General features: G+C 35.4%; 1 protein-coding gene and 1 long non-coding RNA gene across 3 annotated transcripts; both read left to right on the plus strand.

Annotated features, from left to right (window-relative positions):
- The first annotated feature begins 1,827 nt into the window (after positions 1–1,827).
- LOC127853464 (uncharacterized) lies at positions 1,828–10,987 on the plus strand. The gene is made up of 5 exons (XM_052388013.1): positions 1,828–2,129; positions 4,036–4,422; positions 5,864–6,268; positions 7,075–7,158; positions 10,069–10,987. The coding sequence occupies exons 1-5, from the start codon at positions 2,084–2,086 to the stop codon at positions 10,155–10,157; spliced, it is 1,011 nt and encodes a 336-aa protein (XP_052243973.1). The 5' UTR covers positions 1,828–2,083; the 3' UTR covers positions 10,158–10,987.
- Positions 10,988–14,343: 3,356 nt separating this feature from the next.
- LOC127853401 (uncharacterized) lies at positions 14,344–16,669 on the plus strand. Of its 2 annotated transcripts, XR_008036594.1 has the most exons (3): positions 14,392–14,601; positions 15,916–16,024; positions 16,333–16,669. It is a non-coding gene; the product is annotated as an uncharacterized LOC127853401 (long non-coding RNA). The 2 variants fall into 2 exon arrangements; XR_008036593.1 differs by having other exon boundaries at positions 14,344–14,601; positions 15,916–16,669.
- Positions 16,670–17,622: the final 953 nt, after the last annotated feature.

Genomic DNA, 17,622 nt, shown 5'->3' on the forward strand with positions numbered 1-17,622 from the left:
TAAGGCACATCACTAACGAGCTTTACCATATATTACTTTTATTTTTCAGAAGAAATATTGCATATGTCAAGCCGTTTGTATAGGTTCCTTCATTTCTATGCAGCTGACAAATTCTGCTTTTCATGTCTTTTAAGGATGTGAGCTACTGGACCCATTCGTATAGGTGGCTGTACATCTGTGCGTGTATTTAGACTTTAATCATGTATTAAACGTCTGACCTACATGTATATCAGTGTTAGATTTGGTATGTGTAATTAATAATAATAATAGTAATAGTTATAACAACAAAAGACTTGAATATTGACATTTCCTAAAAGAAACACTACTGTCGTTTAATATACTTATTATTCATTACTGAATGGGAAGCAAATCGGATATCGACGTTGTACTGGTCGTTACTTATTAATGACAATGTTTGTACCTCACGCGCGCGCTCAGAAATCGGAAAAAAACCCACAGCGAGCAAGTTCCGAATTAAATCTATTGTCTTATTTTAGCAAATTCCATCAAAACTTTGGCTGCAAATCTATTTTGAGACGAATGGAAAATTGTTTTTCTTGATATTGTTCACGTTTTATCACTTCTTTATGTTCCGAGCTTTAAATTGGAAGGCTCATTTTTATTGATTGTAGTTATTGTTTATGAAATGACGTAATGACCATTATTTCCCCTTTCCCATTAACCTCCAATTTAATTCGAGGCCAGCATTTAGAAGGCCGTTCTTCATGTATTCGATAGGCAATCCTGCGTTTATAAGCCCCATTCAACTGGCATATATAAATATTGTGAAGTATTTGTTCTAGCAAGAAATGCCTTTAAAAAAAGATAAATGGCGTTTATGTTATTTGGTTTTTGAAGTTCAGAACGATCATCAATAAAATCAAAGAGTTATGACTAATGTCGCGGGTGGGGGGTTTCTAAACAATTTCTTCAACGTTATCGTCAGTCAAAAGAATGTAGACATTTTTGCGCCCAATAAATCCTCTCATTGCATTTGGGTTATTTGAGGGATGGTCGCATCAAACACATTGGCTACATATCTTGTTTTAGAAATGTTATTCCAACAAACATATTTGTTGATACAGACGTTGTGCCGTACACAAACATTTAACTCGTGTTTATTTCTTTTATCTGAAATCGTTGCGGTCATGCGGTCATGCCAAATATATGAGCTTATTAAATATTACATAGTTAATAAAAGATATTCTACATGTTTTTGTATAATATTAAAGTTAAATCACAATAAAAGATTTCAAGGTTCAATTAAACTCAACAAAATCTTAAAAATTATGTATATAAGTCGTGTTTTGAGAAAACTGGGCTTGATGCATGTGCGTAAAGTGTCGTCCCAGATTAGCCTGTGAAGTCCGCACAGGCTAATCAGGGACTACACTTTCCGTTTTAATGACATTTTTTCGTTAAAATGAAGTCTTATTAGCAAAAATCCAATTAAGGCGAAACGTGCCGTCCCTGGTAATCTTGTGCGGACTGCACAGGCTAATCTAGGACGACACATTACGCACATGCATTAAGCCCAGTTTTCTCAGAACGCGACTCATATAGTTCCTTAGCGTGACTTTTTATTAATTAATTTGATTATCCATTTTATCAACCACAGACGCGTCATTGTTTTTAAGCAATTCCTTTTTTAATAGGGAAACTATTGTTGTAGCATTGTTCGAATAGTTTACATAAGCGTGCAATTTTCCCCAGCCCTTGCAGGAACAATACAGATCTATAGTGTTGCGTGGTGTCTGTATGAAACGTTAAATAGCCTTATCAATGGAATTCAATAAAGATGGTTCATTTTGCAGACCTGATTCAATTTCATTCACCTGCCACGCGGATGGGGCGGCATTTTGGAATCTTAACTCAATTACAAAGATTTAAGTCTGCATATTCAATTTAACTCGCTTTATTGTGTAACGTCGATCGATACGAAACCTCAGGATTTTGAACTAAGGCCTTTAAAATAAATCTTCGTTACATTTAAATTGAGAGCCGATGCTAAACAGCCAGCCTCATGTCGTATGCTATCTTTAAATTTAGAGGTTACGTTGGATATTAAGGAGGAGAACATGCGATGGATTTAAACGGATTTCGTGTAGGACTAGCGATCATATTCACATGTGAGTATAAACTGTAGCTTCAAACGACATTAATTTTCACACGTTAGTGATTTAGCTTCATGCGATTAGCGACAAGTCTTCTGCATGTTAGTGCCATAGCCGTATACGAATAGCTACCATTTTAGCATGTGCCTACTATAGCCATTAGCCACAAACTACAAGCTATCATTTTTACATATGAGTACTATATCGTCATACGATTAACTACTTTTTTAACATGGATGTACCATAGCCATATACGAGTAGCTATTTTATACAATATAAGTGCTATAGCCCTATACGACTTGCTACCATTTAAACATATGAGTACGATATCGTCATACGATTAACTACTATTTTAACATGGATGTACCATAGCCATATACGAGTAGCTATTATTATAAAATATAAGTTATATAGCCCTATACGACTTGCTACCGTTTTAACATATGAGTACTATATCATCATACGACTAATTTCTATTTAAACATGTGAGTACTATAGCGATATACGAGCAGCTATGTTTATACAATATGAGTTTTATAGCCCTACACGATTTGCTATCATTTTAACATGTAAGTACTATAGCTTTACAAGACTAGCTACACTTTAAGCATGTGTTATTTAGCATCATACCACTAGCTTTTGTACGCGGTTTACCTATCTTACTTTAATAGGCGAGTTTGTGTCTTCGCATTGCATATTAATTCACTGAGCGAACAACATGCAGAAACCTCAAACAAAATAATTATCTTACAAAGCAGACACATAAACCTGTTTGTTTTAACGGGCTCCAATGGAAATATATCGCGTCATGTGTTACGTGGAATTGTACAAGTACCGCTTGTGTTATTTTTCACTGAATTTCTTGTTTCATATAATTATGTTATCAATATTTACCATGTTCTAACAATGTTACAATGTGGGTACATGTATCTATGGGTAAATGTTATAAAATCATACGCACTGATGTTTTTTCCCGATATCAGACACAATTGTGAGTATATTTTTTTTACCCCACATAAAAAAACACAATTGATAAGTCTTCGATACTTTAACGCAGCTTTTCCCGTATTGTGTGTTCCGCCTCCAAATCGGAAATAACGCACAATGGGCGAGTGAGTGAGCGCACCTTCAACTTACACGTTCAAGATGGCTTCTGGGGGATCGCTGTAGTAGCTATCAAATCGTGATGCAATCATCAGAAAGAATAATTCGACTTATTCGAAATACTTTATTATTCAAGCTTTTGGAGACTTGAAAAATCAAAATGAAGTTACAAGGAATACCCCATTATTTAATATCTCCAGAAGAATCAACAATGCAAAATTCGTTAAATTGTTATAAAATGTGAAGTTCTTTTTTTAAGTGGCTGCTCGCCATTATGCTATCATCAACCTCGAGTCAATAATATCATTCGGACTTACGGCCCTAATGCGATTGTTGATATCTTCTGTTAGTAATGGCATAATGAGCAGCAAGTTACCATAAACCTCTTAGTAATCAGTTGTCATTTGTTGAGAGTGATCTAACGTCTGATAAAAAAACGGGACTAAAATGCATGAGCGTCAATTGCAGTCTCATATTAGCCTGTGGCTAATAAGGGAAGACAATTTCCGCGTATATTGTAATTAAAAAAAAAGACTCATCTAAACACAAATCAAGTGCAGGTGGAAAGTGAGGCCCTTGATTAGCTTGTGCAGATTGCACAGGTTAATTTGGGACGACACTTTATGCACATGCATTAAGTCCAGTTTTCAAAGATCGCGACTCATATCTGTTTGTATTTATGGCATGATAGCCAGCAGCAACTTATCATTAACATTAAAGTTATCAGTCGTCAAATTTGTAGAGTGATCTAATCTCTGATTAAAAACAGTTTAGAAGGAATTTCATTAACTGATTGATCTCTCCATGTATATCACAGGTCTCTGTGCTCGCGTGTCCGCCGTGCACTGCTGCGCAGGTAACAACGGGACAACCAGTCTGCTGGGAGTTCAGATACATGAGTGCACACGCCAAGAGGCGGACTCTGGAATACACGTAAATATCTCATGCCCTCACAGGCACGTTTTGGTCGACATCGTTATCAGCGTGGGTATCTCGGAACGAAAGTGTGTCGGCACGTCTTTGGAACTCATTGCGTTGGTCAACAACGAGTGCTACTGGCAACAAAGCTGCAAAGTGACGCTTCCAAGGAAACCGATAGTTTGCAATAAGCAGAACACCATTTACAATTGCCCTTGCTTACAATTGCCCTTGCTTGCACCAGATATGATTAGAGTTGACCGCGCTAAATGTGCACCAAGTAAATGTAAGTCAAGAAAACGTTGTTCTTAATTTAGAAAAAAAAAATAAGATTTGAGAATTTAAAAAAAGGGCCGGTGCGCATTGGGGTCCGTTTGCTTACATTGCCAACCAGGGTCTCCAGGTAGCACAAATAAGTTCTTAGAGATAAGAATAAATAAATGACTGAGATCATGTTAAAATTCTTCAGAGTGTACATATATACAAGCTTACAATGTTACTTATGTACTTTTTTCAAAACATTTAACACTCACCATTTTTCTTTGTGCTAAAAAAAATTTTTGCAGCGCAGTCCACCGGGCTTATCTGGGACGAAACTGTCCGCCTACACTTGATTTCGTTTAGAAGAGACTTCCTTAAGCGGCAAATACCATAAGAGCAGAAAGTGTCGTCCCTGATTAGCCTGTGCGGACTGCAGTAAAGGCCGTTTTCACAGAGAGTTTCATATATATTTGTATGTACGCTTACAATAATAACAACTGTTGAATAAAGTGACGGGCAGCATAGCGTGTTCAGTATATATGCTTTCCGCTTTTAATTTTATCAGCATTAAATGAAAACACATTCAGACTAAGCACCGCTATGTGCACTATTTGAAGAGCGGTTTTGTCGTCAACGGGTCAATTATATACGTCCGGTCGTGTGTTTTTGTCTAATGTAAACATATAATTTCTAAACAAAAATGACATCGTAGCCGGCCGTTATTTGCATTTGCCGGGTCAATATGATAATATCGGCCCGCTTTTCAGGGTCATTTTTCATATCTGAACAGAATCGGATCGCGCGGCTAATATTGAACAAAATGGCGTCCACATTTAGTTTTAGCCAACGGTGATTAATAAAATTACGCCTCTGATTTACGACATAATCGAAAAATAATGATCACAAAACGTGGTACATAATTGAAATAATAAAAATATCGATTGCAACTGAAACCGTACTGTAGATTAATGACACTCTTTGAGATTTAACTAGAAGTCATCAAAACGCAAAATTAAGTAAACGAAACACGTGCCTCAATGACAAATTAAATCCAATACTTAGAACATAAAATTATAACGATACGCACTTCGATTTTCCGTTATCCATACATCTGAATGCATTTTAAAACACATTATTTGTTGGAAATGCTTGCATTGAATGCTTACTATTTTGACCAACGATTTACATTATAAAATGACTGGTCGGAGCGATTTATTTTATTTATATCGAAGTTTCGAACAACCAATGACAAAAAAGCCGAAATACGTTAATCGATGTTAAAAAAAAAGTCATATAAACCATTACGTCTTTCAAATCCAGTTAGTCTACCGGATAGCTTAAACAGTTGTGTTCAGTCATGTAATGTCGGCGGCGCCCCGATTATTGACCTCCGGCCAAGCTATTCCATGTGTTATCGTCTAATTCCAAACCTAACTTTAAAAAATACGTTTAACATATGTTTGTAGACGTTAAAGACTTAGCGTGCGAACAGAGAGGCCGCCATCGCAACAAGAAACGCAAAGCAAAAAAGGCGGCAAGACGAAAACAATACGACAAAAGTACAAATGCCGGCATCATTCGAAGCCACCAGGAGTACCCGTGGGATTATAAGAGGGTAAAAAAAGGCACAGTTTGCAGTTTTAACATTGAGCACAAGAAACAGGCAGTTGTTATGGAAACGGTAGTGCAAAGTATTTGTGAGTTTGACAAACTCAGTGTCATCCGTCATTCAGACAGTGGCAAGAATATTAATCAAGAGGTTATCGACAACATCAAAATCATGATAAACGAGACGGACAGCGGTAAAGTGAAGTTTTCATTCAAGAGAAGGAGCGCCGAAGGGTGCGGAGGATTTATCATTTGTTACAAAGGTTAGCATTTTGGGGGCGGGGATATATTATTTGTTACAAAGGTACGTTTTTAGCGGTATAATTTATCAATTGTTACAAATGTATGTTTTTGTGTGCGATAATCTATCATTTCTTACAAATGTTAGTATTTTGGGTGCTGGTATTTATCATTTGTTACAAAGATACTTATTTTGTATGCGATGATTTATCATTTTTTAAATCGTACAAAGGTACGTGTTTTGGTACGATTGAAGGACTTTGCTATCTACTACATATTGTTCGTGTTTTGGTACGGTTAAATGGCTTTCAAAATTTTTTTTATCTGCTATAGAGATACGTGTTTGGTACGATTGAATGGCTGTATTATCTGCTGTAAAGAAGTGTGTTTTGGTTCGGTTGAAAGGTCTTTTTAGCTTCTATATAGGCACGTGTTTTGGATACGGTTTGTTCGTTTGACAACATGAAAATATTATTGTATAGGGAGAAGAACTCTATAAGACCTTGTCTTTCGTTCCTATCCTATTCGAACATGTACGTGTTATAAATATTGTTGTAATTCTATGTAAACAAAAGTGCATTGTTTGAAATAAATATGTTTAAACTAAACGTGTGCGATTGATTATGACTTACTTATGACTTAGTTGTCTGGACTATTCGCTATGGGAATGACGTTTGACTGGAAGATCGTAGCCGACTTTAATAATTAAATAGACATTATAAAATCTCGCTTACTCATACAGACATAGCGTGTGCTTGATAAGATTTTTAAATATACAAGATGCTTTATTGTTCATGCAAATAGTTAATGCAAAACATCTCGTTTACAGTAACCGACTCTATTCGGCGACAAGACGTGTGTGAAGAACTAATGGTGATGGACGCAACACTGAATATAACTTCTAGTATTTCTGGTACGAAGTAATAATATGGTACATGACATATGAGCATTGATTGTGTGTTATATACAAATATTTAAGGTAATATAATCTGTATCCATGCATGATAGGCCATACAATCTGTATTCGTACATGTTAGGCCATACAATCTGTATACATTCATGTTAGGCCATACAATCTGTATCCATGCATGATAGGCCTTACAATCTGTATTTATACATGAATGCCATACAATCTGTATACATGCATGTTAGGCCATACAATCTGTTTACATGCATGATAGGCCATACAATCTGTATTCCTGCATTATAGGCTATACAATCTGTATTCCTTCATGATAGGTCATACAATATGTTTAAATACATGATAGGCCATACAATATGTATCCATGCATGATAGGTCAAACAATATGTACTCCTGCATGTTTTCATGCATGGTAGTCCATATAATCTATTTACATGCATGATTATCCATACAAACTGTATTCCTGCATGATAGGCCATACAATCTGTATACATGCATGTTAGACCATACAATATGTTTACATGCACGGTACGCCACATAATCTGTATCCGTACATGATAGGTCATACAATCTGTATTCATGCATGATAGGCCATACAATCTGTATTCATGCATGTAAGGCAATACAATCTGTTATCATACATTTAGCCAATACAATCTGTATCTACGCGTGTAGCCAATACAATCTGTATCCATGCAAAATAGGCCACACAATTTGTATTCATGCACGACATGCCATACAATCTGTATCAATGCATGTAGAGCAAACAATCTGTATCCATGCATGATATGCAATGCAATCTGTATACATGCTTGATAGGTCATACAATCTGTATCCATGCATGCTATGCCATGCAATCTATATACATTCTTGAAAGGTCATACAATCTGAATCCATGCATGATAGGTCTTACAATCTATATCTATGCATGTTATGCCGTTCATTCTGTATCCATGCATGATAGGCCATACAATCTGTGTCAATGCATGATTTGTTATATAATTTTTATTTATGCATTAAAGGCTATACAATCTGCATTCATGCATAATAGGTCATACAATCTATATCCATGCATGAGAGGCCATACAATTTGTATTCATACATGTTAGGTCATACAATCTGTATCCATGTATGTTAGAATACAATCTGAATCAATGCATGATAGGCCTTACAATCTGTATCACTACTTGATACAAACCAGACCATACAAACTGTATTCATACATATAAGGCTATACAATATATATTCATGTATGTTAGGTCATGCAATCTGTATCAATGCACGGTAGACCATTCAACCTGTATCCATGTTTGCTAGGCCATCAATCTGTATCCATGCATGTTTGGTCGAACAATCCGTTTTCATGCATAATAAACCATACAATCTGTATTCATGTATGCTATGCCATATAATACGCATCCATGCATTTTAGGCTATATAATTTTTATCTATGCATATTAGGACATGCAATCTGTATCAACGCATGATAAGTCATACAATCTGTATCCAATACTATCCATACATGTAAGGTAAAACAATATGTACCCATGCATGATATGCCAGACAATATGTATCCATGCATGTTAGGCCATCCCATCTGTATCCACGCATGTTAGGCCATACAATCTGTTTTCTTGCATGTTAGGTCAAACAATATGCGTCCATGCATGTTAGCCGCACAATCTGTTTTCAGAGATGATTCGTTTCAGTTTAAGAATAGTGAAATGAATTAAACCCATTCATTATTTCTCCATACAACTTGTGGAATTGTTTTTGGAATTTTACTGAAGTACGATTAGTTTTTATATGCGCTTCTGTGTTACCCTTTAATTAAAGTAAAGGTGTTATTCATTTATGGTTTATTGATTATATATTGATGAAGTATTAAGGTTTTCATAAGGTATCCATCTGCAAAACAGTCAGAATATCGAAACAAATGCTCCATTATGCTATTTTACATGAACAAAAATGGATGCATGTCAAACCGGTCACAAGTTAACACATTTATGCATAGCGTCTAGAAAAAAGGCCTTGGCGAACAGCGTAGACCCGGATGAGACGCCGCATGATGCACGTCTCATCAGGGTTTGCGCTGTTTGCTTAAAGGAATTTCTGTAAAACAATATTCTAAATATATAAATAATTATACTAGACATTCCTAATTTTGGAAATAAATTGATCCAATTTAGAAGGATGGGAGAGTCCACTAGGCTTAAATGGGTTAAACTGATTCCTCATGCACTAAAGTGATTGCAGTGTTGCCTCGTCCTTAGGTTAAGCGGTAAAGGGTGGACATTGCATTCACATGTAAAGTCAGTTTAGATCTGGAATGATGTCTCTGTAAAAGGTTAGCCCACACTGACACGCTTCGTATAACGTCAATAAAATCTTCCTACACAACTTTGATACGTTCGTTGATGTGTCTATCAGCACACTATTATAACCATTACCTCATTTTGACTTTGATATTGACTTTTTTTGGACTAATTCGGAAGGTCCAAATTCGTCTAACATCAATATCGCTTTCAACAAAGCGTTACTACTTTTATGTATGTTAATTATGAACCATTTAACATGACCTCGTTTTGATATTGGCATTTACATTAAATTGGACTTGATGAAAAGCTTTGATCATTCAAAACGCATTACACTCATATCACCCTAGCTTATTCTTACCTTGACATTGCCTACTTTTGGACAAATTCAAATGGACCAATTGCCAATACTGATAATGATTCCACTGGCGGCATCTGCGTTTATTAAACGCAGTATCTTGGTATAAAGGTCGAACATCCAGAATGAATTATATTAAATAGCAATACTTTTTTAAGTAAATGAAACAACGTACAGCGTTGGTATACTTAAGCGCCTACCTAATTGGAGGTTCCTTTTCTGTTACAGAATACATCGAATATTGCACGGATAACGTGACAGACGCGTGCTGTGGTGAGACTTCATGTGGTGGCTTCTCCAAATGCGACTTTAAATAAAAATGAGCCGTGCTCTGGGAAACCGGGGCTTAATGCTTGTGCGCAAAGCGTCCTCTCAGATTAGTCCGTGCAGTCCGCACAGGCTCATCAGGGACTACACTGTCAGCTTTTTAGGTATTTTTGGTTTCAGGAAAACTCTTCAAACGAAAATCTAGTCTACGCGGAAAGCGTCGTCCCTGATCAGCCTGTGGTGACTGCACAGGCTAATCTGGAAGGTCTAGTAAGTGTCTAGTAACACTTTTCGCATATGCATAGAACCCCGTTTTCTCAGAGCGAGGTTCAAATGGACCCTCAGTTTAAAGTACAATCGTGGTCAGACATTATCAGTGTGATTTGTGAATTTGAAGCCTCATGAACCTTAATTACCTTTTTAAGTTTAAGTCACAATTAATTCAATATCGCTGTATTGTTTGCTCATACATCATTAGCCATACTAGTAGTCCAGTGCCCGTTAATGCAAATATCAACAGTTCATCAAGTTTATGTTGATGGCATATCATTTGATTAATTTCAATTAGTCATTTTAATTATTGAAACTTTAAGTTCCCCAAAAGTTTTTCCGCATGTGATTACAGCTTTCCATACTGTCCGTCCAACAGTCCGTCCAAATCTGGATCCTTCGAGAACTAAACAATATCCCTCAGCTAGGTTGATGAAGCTCGGTTTATGAACAGAGGGCCATGAGGGAAATATGCATGTAATTTCAGTTTGTTTATCGGACGATTGAGATCGCTATGGTGTCAGAAATATTCATATTTATGACAGTGCAAACATACTTATGTTATAGATTTCATTACTACAAATTTTCAACATTAGATGTATTGTTTGTATATGAGTTTGTCTTTTTTTCATCTATGCCATAAACATTGCAGTCGGCTATGTGTTATACACGTCAGCAAATAAACTATTTAATAATGTAATGCCTTGAAGTATCACCTAACATGTTTATTGTTGTGTAGTTCAAAAGTAAACAATTCCCATGTGTTCATTATTAATCACTCATCTATCAATCCTTCATCAGGTATATAGTTTAAGGATAGCACATATAAGCTGAGATGATGAATATGGCATGTATATTTAAAAGATCATTAACCAAAATTATTTGCTAAAACTTACTGCCGATGTCCGTCTGCAACGAAGTCCGGCGTCATCTCGGAAGTTATTTTATTGTTTATCTTATCATACAGGGGCGTAGCTAGCATTTTTGTGAGCTGTAGGCCCGGATTTGATACATAAAAATGGGGGGGGGGGGGTACGGGGGTCCTCCCCCTGACCATTTTTAAACCCTATAGCGCCTGTGGTGAGATTTAAAGCATATTTAGACAAATAATAAGATAAAAAATATAAGACTTTGGCCTGTTTTTCTTTGATATTTTACTGTTTTATCTCAATGTCAGAGAACTAAATTTTGTTTTTGCTCGGCATCAAGGGAACGAACGGACCCGGATTGAGTCAATGGATCGGGATACGGGGGCAAGTGCTCCATTTAAAATTTCCGCGGTCATAAACATCATTCGGAATGTTTCTTAAAAATCCAATGATAATCTATTGCAACTTACTGTAGAGTTGAAAGGAAGACAAGTAGATCTACATGTAGATATATGTAAACCTGTAACAGCAAGTTACGTAAAAGAAGCGAGCTAGAGTCTATGCACACAGAAAGACGTAGAGTTGATAATTGGAAGACATGTCCTTTGAACACGACCAGAATCCATTGTCTGAGGATTATACCAATATGAAATGTAGATTTCTAGCACATCACCACCCTTATGGGCAACATTGTAATGCGTTTTTCGAAGTTGAAGCATATATATGTTTTCATGTTTAAAAAAATTTGTAGGCCCGGGCAAGCTGTGCCTAATAGCAGCTACGCCCCTCTCATAGGAGTGAGTTTTACATTGCATATATATAGTAAATGCTTATTTTCAATATAAGTTAGCATCCATTGTTGTAAACTGTTAGTTATTATTTATATATTTGTTAAACTTGCCATTTTAAGCATTCTTTTGACAGTTACATCTTTCGGATATTTTGTGCCGAAATATTTCCTCTCTATTAAAATGGCAAATTCATTTTGGTCAGAAAGTACTAAATTTGTCTATTGTTGTATGTAAAGTTTTATAGGTACAATATATTTAATTACAAATTGTTATTGTTAGTAAGAAAAAAGTAACTTTATTGTTGAATATTTGCAGCGGAAAAACTACGTTTAGGATTTAGGATTCCTAAATACATTTGATTGGTTGTTGTAATCCGAAGTCATTTTGATTAGCTGAGGAAATTCCTAAGTCATTTTGATTGGTAAGTACTTAGAATCCTTATCCTAAGTTGCTGAGCGACAGACATAAATAGCGCGGATAAACAACATGGTATCTTTCATGATCACAATTTCCTTTTATTACGGCATTAAAATCAGATCTTTATTAATTATTTAGATCTTACTGTCAGATATTCTCCATTTTGAAAATGGTATGCTATTATTCAAGTTAAAATTAACTTCACATCTTTGGTGTTTGACAGTATTAAGTACGGTAAAATTGATCTACACTCATAAAATATCATTGAAATTGAAATGACCTATTTTCTTTTATTCATGAATCTTTTGAAGAGCAAAAATTTATTAAAACCTTTGCGCCCGATGGTATTGGCTCGAGTCGCGACAGTAATAACGGTAACAAAAACAAGTTCCAAAACCAAAATAATTTTAAGCATGTTTTCGTGTTTTTATTAGTGAACGCGATCTCGGCTTGTCAACGCTTCCGGAAGACCATTTATTAAATGACGAAGGCAATACAGTTTCTTTATGTAAGTTGCGTGTCTGAACCTGGCTTCTCAAAAACTTAACCCATTTATGCCTAGTGGACTCTCTCATCCTTCTATATTGGATCAATTTATTTCCAAAATTAGGGATGTTTGGTATGTTTATTTCTATAATTAGAATATTTCTTACAGAAATAACTTTAAGCAAACAGCGCAGACCCTGATGAGACGCCGCAACATGCGGCGTCTCATCTGGGTCTACGCTGTTTGCCAAGTCCTTTTTTCTAGACGCCAGGCATAAATGGGTTAAGGGCCAGTTAATCGAACAGCAGTTAAGTTATTTATGTGCCTTAATTTTAAGTCCTTAAATATATGTGTTACTTTTAAAGAAAAAGTATACTCGAATAATTTTAAAATGTTTTATATTTACATTGTTTATATATTAATTGTATTTGGAATGACGTTAACAGACTGTTATTTTAACTGGCTGTACAACTTTTGAGCGACCGGGCCCTGGTGGTTACTAAACTTTAATCTAAACATATATGTTCAGATCGACGTAAAGAGGATTTATGCCTCATACAAGTTTTAAACTTCATTAATATGAACCTTTATCTCATTAGTGTTGGCATACTTTTGTAACATGTCTTGATAATCGACTTGGTTTGTTTAATTGAGTTAGCTTATTTTATTCATGTTAAATAGACGCACTGAAATTACGTGATAGGATAATATTTCGTTGCCTGTAACGCTCACTTTCTTGACAAAACACTGGTGAATGAACATTTACATTAACTTTACAAGAAAAAAAAACCGTACTATTTACTTGTCAAAAATATATTTTTTTTCATATAGACAAAACTATGTTAACTCAGCACATGCACTGGTCGAAGCAATCCGTTTTATTTCAGTTGACTCTAACGTCCTTTTTATGATGTCTTGGACCTGGTAGATGTTCCATATCCATCCTTTTGTTCCCTCCGAAAATTTGTCAGTCGCGTGGAGGGTGTCACATAACTTTATTTATATATTCTATATATATAATGTACTTGAAGTAGTAACGTATGACTGGGTTCTACTCTATTTACCATTAAAAAATGCAGTTAAACTAATTGGTCTTAATAATATACACTTCATATTGAATTACCCTGAATTACAAATAACAGCCAGTAGTGTTTATCAGCATTTGTGATTCCGCCGTTATAATAACTGCATTACAATAAACAATCGATCAGTAACTTTTACTGCAACCGCCTCTATTACATGTTCCTGTCAACTTCTTACAAACTTCATTATGTAAAGTTACTCGTGTAAAATAAGTAATGAAATACCTTATTTCGAGAAGATGCAATTATCACGCGTAACAGTGTTTTATCTGTGTCGAAATATGAAGTTTTAAATAGGTCTCATGTTATGCCTCGCATCAGTGGCTTGCTTGTAGCTTTGTTGTCATAATCAGCGTGTCATACCTACATATCGCACAGTGAACGGGATAATTGAACGTATCCTTGTTGAAGTCCGTTGTGGGTACACACTACACAATATAAAATCTTCAAAACCTACCAGCTTTATCTGGCTAGTATCTTTCGTATCAGAATTGTATGAACTTTTCACCGCACATGAAGAAGACATTGCAATAAAAGTATGGAGGCTATTTCGGACGACACGATGTTAAATGAACAAGGTACGTTCATTGCATTGTTTCGTTTAGCCTCATGATTTATGACAACATAATTTTTTAATTATGTATGCAATAACAACATTTAGACAGTTGTTTGTCATTTGTATTCAAGATATACTTTTCATACGATTCTGATTATTTTCATACAGTGTATGTTAGTTATTCAAGTTTGAAACACATAAACATTAAATCCGTTTCTGCTAAAAATGCTAAGCGTGTGTTTATTATAGTGAAAGTTTTGATTAATGAGACACCTTCACTGATTTACATCCCGATTGAAATCCTATAGATACTAATTGATATATCCAAATTTGGTGTGATAAATTATGCAATTTAAAATATGAAGTGATGAGCATTTTGTCATTTTTATTGCCTTTTTTACACCTCATTTCTTTCTATCTTCATTTATTTTATAGTACTATTAGGCACTTAAACATGGTTGCGGTTCTTAAACAATCAGGGGCGCATTTGCTTAGGAAGTTTTCCTGATATGGTTACTAAGTGGCATTTTGAACTCTCCAGAACCTGCAAGTGTTGCCTAATCATCATTAGATGTGTTCCGTACCTGATAACGTATGATATCGCATCTTAATTCGAACATAGTTCCGATGCATGCAAAACGGAGCCGCCAGGGTGTGATTATTTGTGAGCAAACTAGAATCTTTGTGCACAAAATCTTGCTCACAATATATGTTGGTCTCATGATATTTCGAATACGTTCAAAGAGTGTTGCGGTCTATGGATAAACATGGGCGGCAGCGATTAGTATGGTTTGAGTAATAACTTTTAAAACTCATAAAAGTCCCACTTTTTACAATCATCCTGAAACTTGGTAAGAACATTTGTTTATTATGATTTATCCACCAACTTTTAACATGAACAACAGCCATTCCTTGGGATTTGGCCGTTTCCGGTATTTGGCATGTATGCATTTGTAGAGCCACACATTCCCCTGAAATTTAATCTACGTAAGGCAGTTCTTCAACATAATGAAAAGCGCTACAGAGCTTTTACTCGATTTTAGTCAAAATGATCATCTAGAGAACATCTTGTTTGTCCAATCTTTATAAAACTTGTTCCAATAATGTTTTGGCGCAAATTATACTTGGGTGCATTGGAGGTAAAAACACTAGGTACAAACCACATTTAGTATCCGAGCATCACACTACCGGCTCGAAACAGTTTCTTTCCGTCGGGTCTCAGGTGAGCGTCAGACCTCAGGCGTGCCCTTCATCCCTATTGTTTTCTTATTGAGTATTTATCAGTGTCTCAACAATTGTGTTTGGTAATACTTTAAATTATCAATTGTGTTTTCAGTTCGTGTATACGTCGATGACATCGTTGATGCTGCCGTTAAAATTGTAAAAGAATGCAACGATAGCGAGGATAACAGATCGCAATTTGAACAAGAAAAAAACATTCAAACGTGAGGGTTTTAAGATTACCGCATGTGCTTGTCTTTAGTTATTTCTAACAAGGAACGACTTAACCGAAGAGACTCTGTGAATTATTATTGTCAGTTACACGAATTCATTATAGTTGAATCAATTATTGTTTTACCGATTCGAAAACAGCAACACACTCATGTATTTTAAGCAAATGAGGTCAGCTATTTACGGAACGTTCATTTTGATTTATTTTGTATTATATTTATACCATTTTGTGTTGTTATTTTGCCTCAAATTTGATGTACATGTATCATGATTGTGACGTGAGTGATAATTTGTATTTAAGATGGATGTAGTATTCTAGAGGACATGCCAATTGAAACGTGACATCTTATCCGGCATTTGCACGGGACGATTGCTATGCTGACAAGCGAAAAATTTTCAAGAACACACGGATGGAAAATGATTGAATACGACGTCGAACAGACACTTTGCATATGGCAAATGAGTTGATAATACAGTTTTTTTTACTTGTACGTTTGTTTAGCGTTTACATAAAACAAAGCGGTTTCTCTTATTGGCATTAAATGAAAGTTAAATGCATGGCTTAAACAAATTTCTGCGTTTAATGCAAAAAGTGTTAACGTGATTTAAACAGAAATAAAATGTGTTTGATTTGTTGATTTTGAGGATATAACTTGAGCTTTTCTCTGTATATTAACACATGTGTGAGGTTGGATAGACAGCTATTATTATGTTAACGGTTCAATCATTTTGTACTTCATTACTAATCGATGACATGCGCAACGAAAACTACTTTTAACGCGCTTGTTCCAAGTCAGTGACCCAAGAATAGAAGGATGCGTCTTAAAAACACTGCCATTTTCTTACGTTTTGTGTATTCAACATAATGCACAATACGAGTTTTAATATAGGCTACGGCTGGATGGACCAAACTAGTTTGCTCCGTTCTTTTAGACATTTTTACTAACTTAAATGGAAAAAAATGACATGTACATCTCATGCTCGTACGACCATAAAATATTTATATCTACATTGTCAGCGATTTGATTTTTACCCATAACTACACGAGCATAGCAAGCAGCCAAGCACTAACCATCACACGCATGTATGATTGGTCGTCTTACCGCTCCACTGGCCGTGAAAAATCGTATGAGGTTTATTGTGTATCGTGGACATAAAATGGACCTATTCACGTTTTGTAAATAGACAAAATTAAAAAAAGTTTTAGATTTGCAAATTTTCGTTGTAGTTATGTTTTTGCCAAGAAATAGTAATACTGAACATTTACCATGCTCTTATGTATCTATTATAGGCATCTTTTGACGATTAAAAAAAAAACTAAAATTTATAAAGCGTTACAAACGAGAAAAGACTGTGAAAGTTATGTTTTCATCTTAATATTTTTGAGCTTACCAGGATTTCTTAGATTATGAATAGTAAACAATATCAGCAAGAATGGACGAGTGGTTAAAGCGTTAGACATTTACTCCAATGGTCAGTGGTTCGAGCCCAGGTGTGGATTACTTTTTTCTGTATTGAATTTCATGTTTTTAATGGATCTCTTTAGTTCCGATGTTTACATTTATCGATTTAAAGCATTTAATGACAAACT

This window comes from Dreissena polymorpha, chromosome 12 (assembly GCF_020536995.1).
Source record: "Dreissena polymorpha isolate Duluth1 chromosome 12, UMN_Dpol_1.0, whole genome shotgun sequence".
Classification (NCBI taxonomy): Eukaryota; Metazoa; Mollusca; class Bivalvia; order Myida; family Dreissenidae; genus Dreissena; species Dreissena polymorpha.

What these genes read in the sequence shown, in the direction of transcription:
- LOC127853464 (XM_052388013.1), top strand. Translation starts at nt 2,084, where the DNA reads ATGGATTTAAACGGATTTCGTGTAGGACTAGCGATCATATTCACAT. An exon ending in TAAATGTGCACCAAGTAAAT is followed by an intron (nt 4,423 to 5,863) that starts GTAAGTCAAGAA and finishes ATATGTTTGTAG; the next exon opens with ACGTTAAAGACTTAGCGTGC. An exon ending in TATAACTTCTAGTATTTCTG is followed by an intron (nt 7,159 to 10,068) that starts GTACGAAGTAAT and finishes TTTCTGTTACAG; the next exon opens with AATACATCGAATATTGCACG.